This window comes from Rattus rattus, chromosome 3, assembly GCF_011064425.1.
Source record: "Rattus rattus isolate New Zealand chromosome 3, Rrattus_CSIRO_v1, whole genome shotgun sequence".
Taxonomy (NCBI): Eukaryota; Metazoa; Chordata; class Mammalia; order Rodentia; family Muridae; genus Rattus; species Rattus rattus.
In genome coordinates, this window is record NC_046156.1 from 14,100,094 (window position 1) to 14,117,564 (window position 17,471).

The following is a 17,471-nucleotide window of genomic DNA, read 5'->3' on the forward strand; positions in this document are numbered from 1 at the left end:
TAAGAGTTGCCTTGGTCATGGTGTCTGTTCATAGCAGTAAAACCCTAACTAACTAACTAACTAACTAACTAACTAACTCACACACACACACACACACACACACACACACACACACACACACAGAGAGAGAGAGAGAGAGAGAGAGAGAGAGAGAGAGAGATTGTAGAAAGGTAATATAATGGGAGTTAGCAGATTTACACTGTAAGATTTTAGATTGGCTTGCAATTCTGCAGCTTCCAAGTCAGTATGGTACATGTGCAGGGACTTGACACGGGTAGATAAAATAAAAGACTGGGACCCATATTCAGCCATTTGAGTTTCAGTAGGTGCAAATGAAGTTTAATAGTAAGTGGATATCCACATTGTTATAAATCTACACGATGAAATATTTACTGAAAACATGAGCTATTCTGACTATGTAGGTAAATGCCAGTCACTGTGCTATGCACCATGAATCTCACTTGCTGTGTAAAGCCATATTTGAGTAATAAGGTCATGGTGTCATTTGTCCTCCACATGAAGGCAATGTCATTACTACTAAATATGATTCCATGACTTGCTTAACCCTCAGACTTCTGTACATAAGTTTGCTAGGCCCCAGTGTGCTTGCACACATAGATATGGACATGAAACTGAGACTCCAAAGTGACCAACCGTCTGAAGGAAAACACACTATGGCAGAGTCTCAGACCCTTGCCAGTAGGTCCAGCAGCCCATCGTGCCCACCACCTTCACCTCCCTTTCCATCCATGAAAAACTGAAACTGACTAGGAAGCTGCTTCTGGAGAGATCCTCATGCAGCCCAAGGGCAGTTTCTTCTTGAAGTGGACGTGGTCAGATGAGCTTGGTGCCATTGTCCTGCTGTCCCAAGAGATTCCAAGACAAGGGAATCTCAAATTCCAGGCCAGCCTGGGCTTCGTAACAAAGTCCTGTCTCAAAATACAGTGTCTGAAATATCTGAAAATAAATATTAGCCAGTGCAGTCCTTGTTTAGAATGTATGAGACCCCTGGTTGAATCCCCAAATAGTACTGAGGTGGGTGGTGGGAGTCACAATACTGGGGTTACTATTCATTTGTGAAGACTTTATGAACCTTAATGTCACACATGTGATACTACATATGGTAAAGTACTTAGAAAATATATTGCTAATATTTGCTATTCAGTATTCATGTGTGCAAGTCTGTGTACTGCGCGTGCGTGCATGCGCCACATCTCTTGGCAATCAGAGCGAGTTTACCTCCACACCCGCTGCTGCTTCTTGTAATTCCAGTTTAGTTGGAGCTGCAGTTGTGCCTTTCAGGCAGTAGATGCCAGCAGAGTCCTTTAAAATAAAATCCAGGTCCCTGTGGCACCTCCATAGCAACAGCTTCCTGGTCACATTAGTATAGACAGATATTTTAACATTAAATACTCTATGTTCTGCAAGGTCTTTCGAACAAAAGGAACCAGTTTTATTACCACCACCAGCAAAGAGCTATCAAACATAGCATTTTCAAGATACTCAGTTTGTAAAGTTTACTTTTTTGCTATAATTTTAAATCTTATGTACTTTAGTTGAATGAATCCCAGTGTTCTTGTTTGAATGTGGGACTTTCTGTATTTAGGTAACATCAAACATAAGCTAGATGCCTATTAAAAAGCATTATAGCTGAGAAAGTGTGTTCAGTTATGTTTGGCAAGGGACCACCATGAGTATATGTGGGGAGGCCATGTGGCAGAAATGAATGCGGAGCGTTTTTGGAAATCTACATTTGCACTTTATGAACAGAAGAGAATGAAGACAAACTTTGGTTGTAGACAACTGTGAAAAGTCCAATAATATCACTTCTGTTATTAACTGAATAAATTACTTAGTGCTTACTAGTTTGTTTACAATTAGAGTCCTGTTGTTAACGGTAATGTTTTCTAGTATTTGGTGATTTTAGTTAGACCTTTGGAGTGCTAAAAGTAATGCTTACATGCTTTATTGATCTTATTGTATGTAATAATATGCATATACGAACTCATGTGCTCACAAATTTAGATAATAACAAAGGGAGCACAAGGTGACAAACAGCCAGTATAGTATGACAAGGTAAGGGCCGTGGGACCAGTATAGCTGCTTCCCTCTGTGTTATGTAGCAGCCCTCTCTGCTGACAAGGTGACTCTGCTGAGCGGGACAGTGAGCAGAATTCTTTTTTTTTTTTCCATCTTTATTAACTTGGGTATTTCTTATTTACATTTCGAGTGTTATTCCCCTTCCCAGTTTCCATACCAACATCCCCCTAGCCCCTCCCCCTCCCATTCTATATGGGTGTTCCCCTCCCCATCCTCCCCCCATTACCACCCTCCCCACAACAATCATGTTCACTGGGGCTTCAGTCTTGGCAGGACCAAAGGCTTCCCCTTCCACTGGTGCTCTTTCTATCAGGAGAGCCAGTCAAGGGAACTGAGGGCTTAAGAGAAAGCTACACATTTTAAGGTTGAAAGGCTGGTCATGTAGGTCCTGCATACCTGTCTACCCTGGTTGTATAACTCCAGAGACCCTGAGGGTTTTAGGTAGCAGAGCTCTCTGCTCACGGTCTCCCTGGCAGGCCTGCCTGGGAGCCTGCAGTGTGCTGCTCTAGTGTGACTGCATGACTGCTTAGTTTATTTACCATTTTTATTGTTATTTATTATGTTAAAATAGTTAACAGGAAATATGGATTTAGACATATTTCAGAAAGACTTTAAAAGTCTTTTCCTTTCTTTTCCTTTATTTGAACTTCCAAAGAGAAAAGCCATACATTTCTGACACACATGAGTCAAGAGGCTAACACTCAAAATCCTTCTTATATACCACCAGTACCTTTATCTTGTAAACTGGACATGATTTTTTTTTTTTATTGTATGTGATGTTTCTAAGAGATCATTAAATTATAAGACCAAGGAAACAGCAGTCGTGTATGCTAGGCGTTTAACATTCACCAGCCAACTGAAGGGGTTCTTTTCTCTCAAGGAAAAGTTCTGGTACTGCTAACAGCTTATAAAATTAGAACTTATAGTTACCATATGATTTCATAATTTAAATCTGATTTTTTCTCATTCTTTCCAAATGTTAGAATGTTTTGAAATTTATTATTTATAGACAGGTACATTATAATAGGTGGTACTGGTATGCTGTTTCTGTAGTTCTCATATACATTAACCTCTGAGTCCTTTGAAATTATGAGATTAGTACATATTTTTTCTTAGTCATGTCATGTTATCCATTGCTATTTTTTTGAACCAATTTTGATGAAAAGTAAACTGCTTATAAAGATTCATAAAGTCTGTATGTGAGCTGACTTCCTGTAAACTCATTCTAGCGTGTTAATATTTGGCCTCTGGTTATTTACATGGGGTTGTAATACATGTTTAACTAGTTTTCCACATTTTCAAAAATACTTCTTATCCTTCTCTATCTATGAACCTTTAAAGTTCTCGTGCTCGTTCTCAGGCATACCAATATCAGAACACTCAAACCGAGAGCCTTTAGCGATATTGCACGTTTTAAAGTATGCGTCTGTAGCTGAGATGAGGAGTTTCACTGAGAAAGGCACACTACTGTGCTGTTTTATATTAACAGGAAGCCGCGGCAGTAGTGGTTTGCAAACCCTGCAGACAGGAAGTTTAACACATGCATAGCTTTTAGCTTCTTGGTAGGAAGTTGAGCTCCTTCTGAAGCATTTGCAGTTAAAGTGTAAATGCACGTGAATGGCAGCTCACAAAGAACTGTCCTTTGGCCAGCACACTGGCACGCCCACCGCCCTCCAGAAACTGGAGGGGTTTGCCAGCCGGCTGTTTCACAGGCACTCCAAAGGCACTGCACAGGACCAGAAGGCAGCTCTGGAGGAAGAAGGCCTTCGGGCCTCCGAGCACACTGCCTCATGGGACAAACCAAGTAAGTGGTTTGGTTTGGTTTTTAAACTGATACACTGTAATTAGCAGCTAAAGTACTTGGAGTTTTAGGATCAAATACAAAGAATCCAGTGTTGTCTGTTTTTTGATTTACATAGGACTTTTTTTTTTCAAGATGGTGAGAAAGTTCATAAAAAAATAAGTTGAGCTATGTCGTTCTTTTTTAAAATTTTTTGACTACCTAGGTCAAATATTAATTACAAAATATCAGTGTCACTCTTACATAATTTCTGTTATATGTCACTATGGTTTTTGTTCTAAAGTATAGACAATGATATACTTACTTTTAAATTTCTTTTATTTCAAAAGTGAAAAGAAACATTTATGTACAGTTACGTTGTACAGGTTTGTCATCTTACTTTAATGTACATGTAAAAGTCACTTTAAGTATTATAGAAAAGGCCTTCTAATAAAAGCACATTATTAATCTATGTAAAATTTACATTTGTTACGTGATGAAATCAAAATCTTTCATACTTGTATTTTGCATCAATATAAAATAGGTTAAACAAATTGTATAATGTATTACATATTTTTAGGACCTGTTAGAATGTCCAGACTTACTGTTTTGCTAAAATGATTTGTCACCTTTGATGGCAAGATGATGACAGGCCAAGCTCACATGTAAACAGCGGAGTGCCTCCGTTCCCCGTGTTAGCTTGTACCCTTCCCAAGGAGTGCATGGTGTGATTGAGACACAGCCACTGCCCTCGGCATCGGAGCCTTCTCTCCTGCCTTTATGTACTCATTAAAGAGAAGCAGGACTTGCCTCCTCGTGTCCATGGATTGTAGAGCAGTTAAGTAAGAGAACTCATTTTTGAAATAAAAATGTGCACGTAGCCGGCTCTGGGGCAGCTCCCAGACTACTGTTTACTATGTCACAGTTGCTTTTTAACTTGAAGCTACCTTAGGGAGATATGAAAAAGGGCATATTTTTGTACAAAACCATTTTCTTTCAACATATTCTATGTGTCTGTCTGCATATGTATATTTGTGTGCATGTATGTCTGTATATATGCACATATGCCTGTACATGTATGTATATGTGCATGTGTGTGTCTGTGTCTCTCTGCTTCTGTGTGTGTGTGTGTGTGTGTGTATGTGTGTGTGTGTGTGTCTTTATCTCTGTCTGTGTTTTCACACAAGATCTCACAGTGCAGCTGCAAATTCAAGGAAGTAAATCCTGCTGCCTAGCTTCCTGAATGCTACAATTCTAACCTTGTACCATTATGCCCAACTTCTCAGAAAGATTGCAGTACTTCGTGTTATCGTCACTACATAGGAAGCTAACACATGCAGAGTCTTCTGTCTGTCTCAGTGAACTGATAAAAACTGGAGTAAAGTCTCAGTATTCAACTTGTTGTGTGACAAGGGCCCCGTGTCCTGGTGCCTGCTCTGCAAACTGCAGCCTTCTAAACCCTTTTGGAGATCCTTTTGTGTTCTTTAAAAGTATGTTTAACTTTAACAAGGGAAGAGTTAGTCCTCTGCTTTGGGATGACTGTGATGGAATTTAATCATTGGAGGTTATGTTTCCAACCAGATGGCCATAGTGTACAAGACCTATGCACTTTCTGAAGCATTAGTAAATGTAGTGACAGAATACAGCTTTGTAACACATAATTTCTTTTAAAGAAATAGACTTTAAGGAATACTAGTTTTATCTTTTCTTTTGAAAAAGACAAAAATGGGGCACTAGGATCATGGCGTACACACACACACAGTTCTGACCCAAGGTTGCAGTTGTGTGAGGAGTGAGCTGGAGTGAGAACTGGCTAAGGAGCAGCGAGTTCAGTGAGTGATCCCCCACCCTCTTCTCCTTTTCATATCCTCAAACCATTCTGACAGGCCCTGTGATTTCCTATGTGAGGAGGGGCACAGTGAGCATGTGCTCTGGTGTGTCGGTGCACGGAGGAAATGCAGAGAAGAGAAGCTGATCCTGTCCTTTCTGTATTCTGCACTTGTTTGTTCCCTGTGGTGAAAGCAGTCTGCATCCGTTTGTGTATGTGCTAAGAAATGGCTTTAAAAACACTTGTTTGGGGTCCTGGGTGAAAATGCGTAAGTGTAGAAACCAGAGGGCAGCTTGCAGGACATTCTCGTCTTGCACCATGTAGGTCCTGGGGATCGAACCCAGGTCAGCAGGTTCAGGGACAATGCCTCTACTCTTGGAGCTGTCTCACTAGACCAAAGACGAGCTCTGGGCAGTGAGCAGTTTTCGGGCATTGTTGGATTGTTGGAAGCTACTCAATGGAATTTACACGCATGACATGTTTTACCAGAAAATGGAAACCATGTCTCCTGACACACCAAGGGGTGCCGTGTCCCAAAGTGCTGTTTTAAGAAACAACTAAGTGTGGAAGTCACAATCTAAAAATTAGGCGCATGGACTCTTGAGTAAAGATTGAAGGTTCATTTAGGTAAATGCAGTTTTGGTTTTTGAAGAGGTATTTTGGTTTTAATGTAGCTCAGGTTAGCTTTGGACTCAATATGTAGCAGCCCATGACTGGCATCCTCCTGCTTCAACCTGAGAATAATAGCATGCCCCTTTCATCAAATGGCACATATGAAATGTAATAAACTTTAATCAAAGTTTTTTCTTCTCCAAGGATGTTTTTTGTAGGAATAAATATAGAACATAGGCTACAGAGTTGTTCTGGGGGTTTCAGCTTTTACTTTCAAATTAATTAACAGTAACTCCCGATTGATAAAATATGTCATAGCTATTTACACACCTATACATCCCGTTTTAGTAACCGCACAGAGGAATTCCTTTTGTCCTGACTCAATAGATGCGTTATTGACATTCATTGACTTGTCTTCCTAGAAAATTTATTGTTTCCCTTTTAAATAATTTTTGTCAGAATTGCAGTTCTATAAAACTGAAAGCAGTCGAAGACTTGTATGTTGTTAGCCATTGAGTTTCACACTTCAGTGTCTGAGCTGCAGCATTTTAAAGAGCCCGTCTGTTAGTACCTTCCTACACTCTACTGACCTTCCCAAGGGATGCTTGTCAGTTTCTCTGGTGCATACAAGCTAATTTTAGTCAAGTGCATTGTACAGCAAATGCTGTAGTGACCTAGGCTATGAATTTCCTTAGAACTTATAGCTCATGTGACTGTAATAGACTATCATTTTTAATCCTTTTGAAGCTCTCTAAACCCAATTTGTGCAATTGTAACTTCTAAATTTTTTTAAAATTTAAAATTTAAAATTTTAAATTTTTTCCTTTTTTTAAATTTTGCAACTATTTTATGAGCTCATTGATTATAAACAATTTCTACTCATTAAAAATATTTTAATATTTGTTATATCATAGTTTATAAACTGATTATAGAGGTCAGAGAAATTTCCCAGAGTTAAGAGCACTTACTTGCTCCTCTGGCAGAGGACCTGGCTTCAGTACCCAGAACTCACATGACAGTCCACAAGCTCCTGTAATTCCTGTCCCAGGAGATCCAAAGACCTCTTCAGGCCTTAGGCATCAGGCACACGTGTGCTACTCATACATTCTTATAGGGAAACATTCATACACATAATAGAAAAATAAAGCATCTTTAAAACTATGATTATAAAGTTCTAAAGATTATGATTATAAAGATTATGGGGGAAATTAGAAGTCAGAAACAGTAGCAGCCAGAAGCAATATGACACTTAGTATTCAGAATGTTGAACTGTAATAATAGAAAGCCGATATAATGTCTCCATCCCTTCCAATCCCTCCTCTCTTCCCCCATGTCTGTGTGTGATGCTGGGAGTATAACTGAACGAACGTAGTGGGTAGGCGAGCGATATTTCCAGCCATATTAACATCATTTTTTAAAATGGGAAATCATAATATAATGACACCTTAGATAAAAGAGCCAAAAGAATCTGTGATATGCACTTGAGGATAATTTAATTTGCTCAGTCTTCTACTAGGAAGTGCTTGTAGCTAGCACACTTTCCGTTGGTTTGTGTTTAGTCTTTAATTCAGACTAGCACTATTAAGCTACAGCAAATATGACAGTTTGTGGTTGCCTACTAGTGAATTTCCTGCCTATCCATATCTGTTCACCGTATTCTGATGGGAGTTCCTTCTGCAGTTTTTCCCGTGTAGAGATTTGCTCATAGTTAAAATGCCTTTCATATATTAGCTCTTAAAGTACCCTGTCCCTCCATCTTTCATTCTTCTGGAACCCACTATTCCTTTCCTCATGTTCTGATCATCCTCTGCTCACTTTCACCAAGGCGTAGTTTATGATGTTAGAGCTGTGCTTCTTTTATTTTAGTCTTCCTGCTGTGTCTGTCTATGTGGTTTGATTTTGAACTTCTTGGAGACATAAAGAGTATGGGTTCATTCTGACCCACTGTTCTGAGTAAATGCTTTGTTATCTTAATATTTTGTATCCTTTAGGCTTATGCTGATGGACTCTTCTAACTGGCTCCACTGTGGTCTTTGCAGTTTCTTTGAAAGGTTTACAGATATTTAATAAAAATACTAAAATAACTCCTCAACCCCTAGCAGTTGAGTACCAACAGTACATTCCCATCATTGAATCCAGATAGAGCTGATCTCCCACTCTTCCTTCAAACTCATAAATACTCAGCTACCTCCTCTTTCTATTAATTTCTTTTTCTGGATGTTTTACATTACTGGAATTAAATAGTATGTAACCTATTGTTTCTGACACCTTTCATCTATGTTGCAGAATATACAAGTAGTTGTTTCTTGTTTATTGCAAAATCATCTTGTGTTGTATGGCCAGAACACATTTGCTTTATCTGTTCTGTTCTGTGATTGACTAAAAAAAGGATTGTTTCTAGATTCTTTGGCTATTTGGATAATGTTAGGATAAACATTTAAAAACAAGTCTGAGTGAACAGGTTTTTTTAGTAGCTATATAGGAGTGTACTGGGAATAAAATGATTGCGTCATATATTTTTATATTTTGAAGAAACAGCCAAGGCTGGAGAGATAGATGCCTCAGCGGTTCAGAGCACTGGCTACTTTTCCAGAGGTTATGAGTTCAATTCCCAGCAACCACATGGTGGCTCACAACCATCTGTAATGGGATCTGATGCCCTCTTCTGGAGTGTGTGAAGAGAGTGCACTCATATACATATAATAAGTATACATATACATAAAATAAGTATACATATACATAAAATAAGTATACATATACATAAAATAAGTATACATATACATAAAATAAGTATACATATACATAAAATAAGTATACATATACATAAAATAAGTATACATATACATAAAATAAGTATACATATACATAAAATAAGTATACATATACATAAAATAAGTATACATATACATAAAATAAGTATACATATACATAAGTATACATATACATAAAATAAGTATACATATACATAAAATAAGTATACATATATATAAAATAAGTATACATATACATAAAATAAGTATACATATACATAAAATAAATAAATCTTCTTTAAGAAAGAAGAAGCACCAGCCAGCATACTTTCTCCAAGTAGCCGCACCGCTTTCCCCTTCGCTTGTGACTCGGAGGCGTGGAGCTCCTTCATGTGCTCACTGGCCTTGTAGGGCACAGCCAGTTTGAGGTTTGAGCTGAGAGTCCCAGTAGGCTTCAGTTTCTGCGTTCAGAATAACTGGTAATACTGGTTATTTTTACAATCTCAGAAGCCATTTGTCTATCTGGTTTGGACACATGTATATTTAAATATTTTGTCCACTTTTAAAGTTAAAGTGCCTTCTTTTTATTAAGTCTTAAGAATCCATTATATACTCACGGTCCAAATTCTTTTGAAGACTTATAACTTGCAAACATTTGCTCTTAGCTTCTGACAGGTCTCATTATTTCTTAAAATGTTATCTTTGAAGAAGGAAAGGTCACCACTTTAATGAAGTCAGTTTTAGCTTCCTCTTCCTTTGTGTGCTGTGCCTTTTGTGCCAGGACTTAGGGAATCTTTGTTTACCAAAACCCATTTATATCTTTAATCTGTGTTTTCTCCTACAGGCCCATTTTTCACTTTTATATTTACTGTGAAGTATAGGTTGAAGTTTTTTATATGTGTGTCTGGTTCATTACTTCATTTTTAATGAAAACTTTCCTCCATTGAACTATCTTAACTCCTTTGTCGGAGCTCACCCGTGTCAAGGTAGACATTTATCTGTGAACCCACAGCTCTGCGTCAGTGAACGATGTGTATTCTTACAACAGCCACACTGATTCGGTCACTATGAGTTTTGAAACCCAGCAGTGTAATTTTGCTAATTTTGTCCTTTTATCAAAATTCTTTGAACTATTTTGAGGGCTTTGTCTTTCCATATAAATTTCTAGATCACCTTTTCATCTTCTACAGACAAGCCTATTGAAGTTTCTCTAGATACGGTGTGGGGTCTATTGATTACTTTGTGAGAAATTGTCATCTTAACAAGTCACGTCCCTCTCAGTCTCTGTAGATGCACATTACTGTCTGCGATACCTCTGAGTTCATCTCTAAGAGCTTTAATTCTACTAATGCTTTTGTGAATAAGACCATTTCTTAATTTCACCTTTATATGCTTATTTTTAAATTATTCTTAATAGTTTCTTTATACATTTAAAATTCTCTTCAGATTAGATCATGTTGTCTTCATATAAAGCTTCTTATACATTGGAACATCTTGAATATTTCTCCTAATTCCTTGGCTCTACAAAGTTTTGCAGCTGAGTGGTTTGTGCCCACCTTACGGGAAAACAGTCCATTCGTTCTTCACTGTCAACTGTGATTCCCACTGGAGTTTTCTCTGCATATTAGTCCCTGCATAGTGTAAGAGCCCCTTCTACTCTTAGCTCTTAAGAGTATTTAAAGGCTACAGGAGTTTGTAGCATGCTGTTGCTGCACATGCTAGTGGTCATGTGGTTTGTCCTGTGTGCTCTTCATGTACTTGATTCATTAGTCTTCAACATGGAACCATCTTGCCTTCCTGAGGTAAGCCTGCATGCCATGGAGTGACCCTTCAGCGCACTTGCAGAATTTGGGCGGAGATCTCTGCATCAGCACTGTGGAGTACTGCTCTGTAGCTTTCTTTAGGGCTTTCCCAGTTTTCTTTTTAGTCCTCAGAAAATGAGTCACAAGTGTTCTCTAATCTGAATTCTGTATAACTGTGAATACTCTGTTTTGTATAAAACTGGGTTTTTTTTTTTGGTTCTTTTTTTCGGAGCTGGGGACCGAACCCAGGGCCTTGCGCTTCCTAGGTAAGCGCTCTACCGCTGAGCTAAATCCCCAGCCCCCATAAAACTGGTTTTAATAACTTCATAGTATTCCTTCATGAACCCATTGGATTTGAACTTTCAATTATGGGAAAACCTTTTAACTATTTTAATTTTTTTAAATTTCTTTTTATTTTATGCATATTGGTGTTTTGCCTGCATATATGCTTGTGTGAAGGTGTCAGAAGGCCTGGAACTGGAGTTACAGACAGTCATGAGCTAACATGTAGGTGCTGAATTGAACCTGGGTCCTCTCAGCCAATGCTCCTAACTACTGAGCTATCTCTCCAGCCCCTATGTGCCAATTCAGGGTTTCTACTTCTTTGGGAGTTAGTTTTTGATAATTTGTAACTTTTAAATAATTTATCCATTTTTTTCTGATTGGGTTCTTGTAATTTGTATTTTTACTAATTTACCTAAACCTAAATGTGCTTAGCATGAAATTGCTAATAATGTTTCTTTATGATCTTTTGTCTAGCCTTTTGTCATGATACTCTTTTTTTTTATTTTTCAATTCAATAATTAGTGTTTTGTCATATGTAAATGTTCCTCAATATTTGTAGTTCTGTATTATTGGTGAGACTTTCATATTTTCAATTTTATTGATTATTTCTTCCATTTTCATTAGTTTCAAAAAAATGGAAGAAATGATTACTTTGGGACCTGCTAATCACCCACAGTTTCTATTTCCACAGTTGGTTCACAGATGGAGGCACTGTACTTCTGTGAGGTTGTGGGACCTCTCGGCATGGGGTGCATGGAGCCCTGGGAGCGAACTAGAAATGGTCGTAGGTTGTTCCCTGCTATACAGAAGGTTTTCTTATTTTCCTTGGGATCTCTTTGTGATACAGTGTCCGAGGATTTGAGGATTTCCAAAATCTGTCCTGTTTTTGATTCTTTAATTATGCTTTTAAAATTTTACTGAACCCCCCTCCCTCTCCCTCCCCCTCTCTCTCTCTCTCTCTCTCTCTCTCTGTGTGTGTATGTGTGTGTGTCATGTGTGACGTGCATGCCACGGCACAGATGTGGAAGTCAGAGGACTGACAGATCACTTACAGAAGTTAGTTCTCCCCATCCACACTGTGGGGCCTAGGGATAGAATTCATGCCTTCAGACTTTCTGCCAGATGCCTTTCATTCGGCCGTCTTGCAAGTCCTTGATTATACTTGATAAGAGAATGTATTTTAAACGATTGAACAAGCCTTTTGAATTAATTCATTTATTATTTTGTTTTACACATGAATACAGCGCGTGTGCATGTACATTGTAAAAGAACAACATTCTGCTGACTTTTAGTGCTGTATTTTTGTGTATGAGTTTTCAGTGTCATTGTACAAGTTTGATTTATCCATATTCACTTCCCGTCTACTTTTCCTATGATTTATTAGGAAGAGCCTTGAAGTCACCAACGCTAGCCATGCGTCACTGACTTTCAGTGAGCAGTGGACCTCGACTGTGGTGGCAGATCCACTAGAACACAATGAAGTACAAGCCTTGAATTGCATAGTGATGCTATAGCTGTGCTAATTCGTAGGTCAATGCATTGTTCGTGTCGTTAGAGAAATACCGCCATCAACAAAGTTACTGCTCTGATAATTGTATAAAGGCACCATATATAATTATAGACCATATATAATGCTTGGTAATGCCAGTAGACAGACTGGTTGCTGGCTTGTGTGTTTAGCATTATTTTAGAACACAGCCTTCAGTTTACAGATTAGAACGTCTACTCTGACGTAGTACACCCATGTGTGTGAGTCTCAAGTTCACACTCACACGCATTTCCTTCTGCACTGCATCATGTGCTCCTGTCTGACTTCATCTCATGTGTTGTGTTCACCATGGGCCTCCGGCATATGAAGTGTTACCACTCTTGCCAGGAAGGGCGGGCACATCGACTGACCTGGGGATGAAGATAGGAGCTGAGGTGCACAGATGGAGAGTCAGGGAGCCTCATTGCTTGTTTGCTGGGCATGGTCCATTCTGTGTAGCTGTGATCTAGAAGAACAGAGCAAAGAGTAACTCTGGAAGGATGTTCTTCATTGGAAGCAATGAAATGAGCAGAGATCCAGAAAACGCTATCTAATTTCCCTAAGACAAGCTTTGCCTGGTGACTTGCACTGAGGAACAGGTGTACAGGTGGATCCCTGTCAGCACTACAAGGTTCAGAACAATCCTATTTGCAATGTAGAAAGGGAAACGTGGGTTTCACAATGATATTGGATTTTCTACTAGCTCTAGGTATGTACATGATTAAGAATCATTATTCATTACAAAATTAAAATGGGTGGTCTCTGGGTCATGTCTTCATAGAAATGAAGTATTAGGGGAAGCCCCACAATGAGTTACTGTGGAGGGAAATTGCTTTCCAGAACACAACTGGTAGAGCAATGGGCTGCACCTGTCACATGCTCAGGTCTGTCGTGGGGTCTGCTGTCCACATATATGAGCACACACTCACAACCCTTCCCACAGAACTGCTTACAGACACAGGCTGTATACTGTATGTCTGCTCCAAACAGCACATGGGTACAGTTATTGTCACCTACTTCTCTTTCAGCTTTCAGTGTCTGCTTTGATACTGCAGGAGCTCTTCTGTTCAATATGGTCGCTACTTTTCCAGCTGTGTTGTTGTATAATGAATGGCCGTTTGTCTCTTGAATATTTATTAACAAAGTATATAGCATCTTCTAAGTAGGTGTTGTGGTGATCTTTTATCTTTTATCTTAACTGTTTGTGTTTTTAGGCTGTCTCTTACAGATGACCCATACTTGAACCTTGTTTTTTGGTTTTTGTTTGTTTGTTTGTTTGTTTTTAACTTCTCTATTTTTTATTGGCTATTTTATTTATTTGCATTTTTGAATGTTAGCCCCTTTCCCTGTTTCCCCTCTCCCATACCCCTTCCCCGTGCTTCTATGAAGATGCTCCCCCATCCACTCACTCCCACCTCACCTCCCTAGCATTCCCCTACACTGGGGCATCGAGCCTTCACAGGACCAAGGGCCTCTCCTCTCATTGATGTCAGACAAGGCCATCCTCTGCTACATATGCAGCTGGAGCCATGGGTCCCCCCATGTGTACATTTTGGTTGGTGGTTTAGTCCCTGGGAGATCTTAGGATATGATTGATATAATTCTCTTATAAAATAAAACTTTTTTGAACTAATAACGCATGTGTACATTTTTGAGCTCATACCTAGCAGTTTAAGGTTGGATACTCACCAGCTCATATACAGTCACATGTCTAGTACTATGCATAACCTTCATGTGTGTACATCCACAGAAGTGTTTCCTTATGGTTTGTGCTTTGTTATTCTTTGTCCCTTCCTGTCAGTTCACTCTCTAATGGCATTCCATTGTCATCTGAAAACTCCATTGTGCATTTGTACTTAAAGCACATAGTCTCTATTGTAATTTCTCCTGGAAATGCTCTATTTTATGTTTTTGGACAATCATTTTCCTGGGTATACAGTTATTACTGGACAGTTTTGTTTCTTATGTCTTCTAGCATTTTCCATATATCATGTCACTGTCTTCTGGCCACTCTTAGTTCTGATTGAGAAGTTAGCATTCATTGAATTGATTTTCCCTTGGAAATTAGTACTGATTCTTCTCTTGCTGCTTTTAAGGTTTCTTCTTTGTTTTTATTTTTCAGTAACTTGAATTTGAAGTGGCTAGGTGTGGGTGTCTCTGTGTTTGTCCTAGTTAGCAGTACCTCACCTGTTAGCTCACCTGGTTCATGGACTAGGGCTTGTTCTACTTTCAATGAGACATATAACACGTCTCCTCTCCTTCCTCTTGTTTCTATTAGATGTATGTTGGTCCCTCAGATTGATTCCTGTCTCAGACTTGCATGTCCCTTGGGGTTTGTTGTTTGTATTTACACATCACTTCAGCTCAGCATTTCAGGGTTGTCGTTTTCCTTCTGAAACGTGATGTTAATATTATTGTGAGTTTAAGTTTTTATATTTATTTATCAGACCTCTACTTTTTGTATTTTCATATTTCTATTTTCTGTACTGAAATTCCCATCTGCTGTATCATTCTCATCAAGTCTTTAAACAGTTCCCTTTTATTTCATCTAACGTTTTACGAGCCAGTTGCAAATATTTTTTAAACTATACATAAATCCTATTTCTGCTTATCCTTCTCATCATGAATGATATGTGGATATGTGTTTGGGCAAAAATCAAATCCTTAAAATAAGGTATATGTAGTAACTCTGTATTCTGTTTGTTTTCCTCCAAGGACTGGTCTTTTCATTTCATCCTCAGTGTCTTCAGTCCAGTTGTAGATTTAGTGTCCTGCATGGCATGTGCTACTCATCTCTTGATTCTGGTGTGACGGACGTTACTTACCGCTGGTTTCAGTTTTTGTCCTGGATCCCAGAACTCAGTGTTGTGTGCTATCTGGGATCATGCTTGGTGGGCTGGGCATAGATGGGGAAGCACATGTTTGGTCCATAGCAGCTTTAAATTTTGGATCTCAAGTACAGCCATTTTCTTGTGAACCTCTGTCTAGGCCATCACTGTGCTCCTGCCTCTTCTAGGACATTAAGCTAGGGGAGCTGGACGTTTCCCTACTCGTTACTTACAGTTCACTTTACCTCTGATAGCATTACAGTGTAGAGTTTGGGGCCTTCATCTGACCGTGCACCTACTAAGCCTTCCAGACCAAGCCGAAGGGATCTGAGCAGCTAAGCACGAAGCAGACTTGAGTATTCTTACCCAGAGGCCAGTAGAGCCTCCTGAAATGCTGTGACAGGTCTGCACCAGAGCAGTGAAAGTCCCTTCCAGCTCCCCGTCTAGGTGTTTCTTGGGGAGCTTTGCTCACTATTTATCACCACAGGTGCACTGCACAAAGGTGCAGGCTCACCTGCTGACGGTCTGCCTCACAGACAGGGTTCTCTAGTCCCTTCTTCCTGTCACTAGAGCTGCAAATCTCAGGTCTCTGGGATTAGAACAGCCCACTGGTCATGCTACCCAGCCTACCCACCTTGCCATATAGTCTGTCCTCAGAGTACTGTGTAATGGATGGAACATCACTCTTGAGTAATGATTACCAGTAAATTTGTTGTGTGGGGTCTTTTTAAATAATATCTGGGTAACATCAGATACTTAATGCTGAACTTAATGGAAATTTACAAGTGTTTTCCCTGATTTTCCTTTATAAAGGAAGATCATAGACAGCACTGCACCTCTGCCATGGTCCAGAATGTTAGATAGTTAGCATTTGTGCTGCAGTATGGCTTTTGCCTCATGGAAAACGAAAGCTGTCAGCGATCTGGGCAATAAGATTCATCGCCAATAGTCGCTAGCAGCAGCACGCAGCACTCCAGTCTCCGTGAGGTCCGCAGCGGCAGGAGCTGCTGTAATGAGAGGCATTTAGGTGCAATCATCTGCTGTCGTCCTCGCCGGATTCAACATGGGCTTGTGTGAGTATGGGAAGATAACAACATTTTAAAGATATGTTTGATATGAAAAGATATGAAAAGGGTAGCTCAGTGCTTACATGTAGAGAACGTGGTCATTTAGAGATCATGTCGCCTTAAGATGAAAATGTGTTTTATTGGCTTTAGTTGGTTACAGCTTCAGGAGAGCTGCTCTTGGTCAGAAGGACACTGATAATGCTGGTCTAATGTTGCCGTGGTAACAGCTCATGCAGATACAATTGAGAATACCGCATACCTCCTCGTTTGCATTTCTCCCTGCCATTTTGAGTTATTCTGGAGGTATATGAAGGAAGCTGGGATAGCTAGCTGGGAAAACTGAACCTCGTTACATAAAACCTCTTTGGCTTACTCGCTTGCTCTCTAGTAGTACCTCCTACTGGGCATTTAGGCGTTGCTACGGGGGCTTTTCTTTTTAAAACAAAAGAGAGCCTGGTTTTCACTGCCTGCTCCAGTGTGCGTGTTTACACCGTCCCTGCCTCCGGAGATTAGCATAGCTCCCTTTGCAGCCGGCTGTTGTTCCAAGCAGTATGCTCTGGGGACACTGCCTGTCATCATGAATGGTGAGTAGTCGGTGTGGGGACTCTTCTGCTATATATTTTTTTTAAAATATTTAATTGTACAAGGAAAAATATTTTGTAGAGGAGGTCATAAAAGCCAGAGCTGTGGTAATGACATTCGCGTTGATGCTTTTAATGTAGGCATTATTGTAAAGGGCCTGTAAAGGCCGTTAGGACTGTAAACAATAACAGTGCTCACAGCTCCATCGGTCCAGCTCTGATTGTCTTTATGGTTGATCTCTTGTGCTCACCTGCTCTGCTCTTGCTTTCTGTATTGTAAACATCAGAAGGAAGACGCTTACGCTACAAG

The 17,471-nt window shown here is 39.5% G+C and overlaps 1 protein-coding gene across 4 annotated transcripts in view; it reads left to right on the forward strand.

Moving 5' to 3' along the window:
* Window positions 1-17,471, forward strand: part of Prkacb (protein kinase cAMP-activated catalytic subunit beta) — a 90,483-nt gene that overhangs the window by 27,416 nt on the left and 45,596 nt on the right. Inside the window, exon 1 of one of the 4 annotated variants that reach the window (XM_032897201.1) lies at window positions 3,644-3,904. The exons of 1 other annotated variant lie outside the window; for it this stretch is intronic. In XM_032897201.1, the coding sequence (XP_032753092.1) occupies window positions 3,718-3,904 (187 nt within the window). In that variant the 5' untranslated portion in view covers window positions 3,644-3,717. Of the gene's footprint in view, window positions 1-3,643; window positions 3,905-16,398; window positions 16,587-16,678; window positions 17,165-17,471 lie in introns of those variants that run through there. 2 more of the 4 variants (XM_032897199.1, XM_032897200.1) reach the window with 2 other exon arrangements.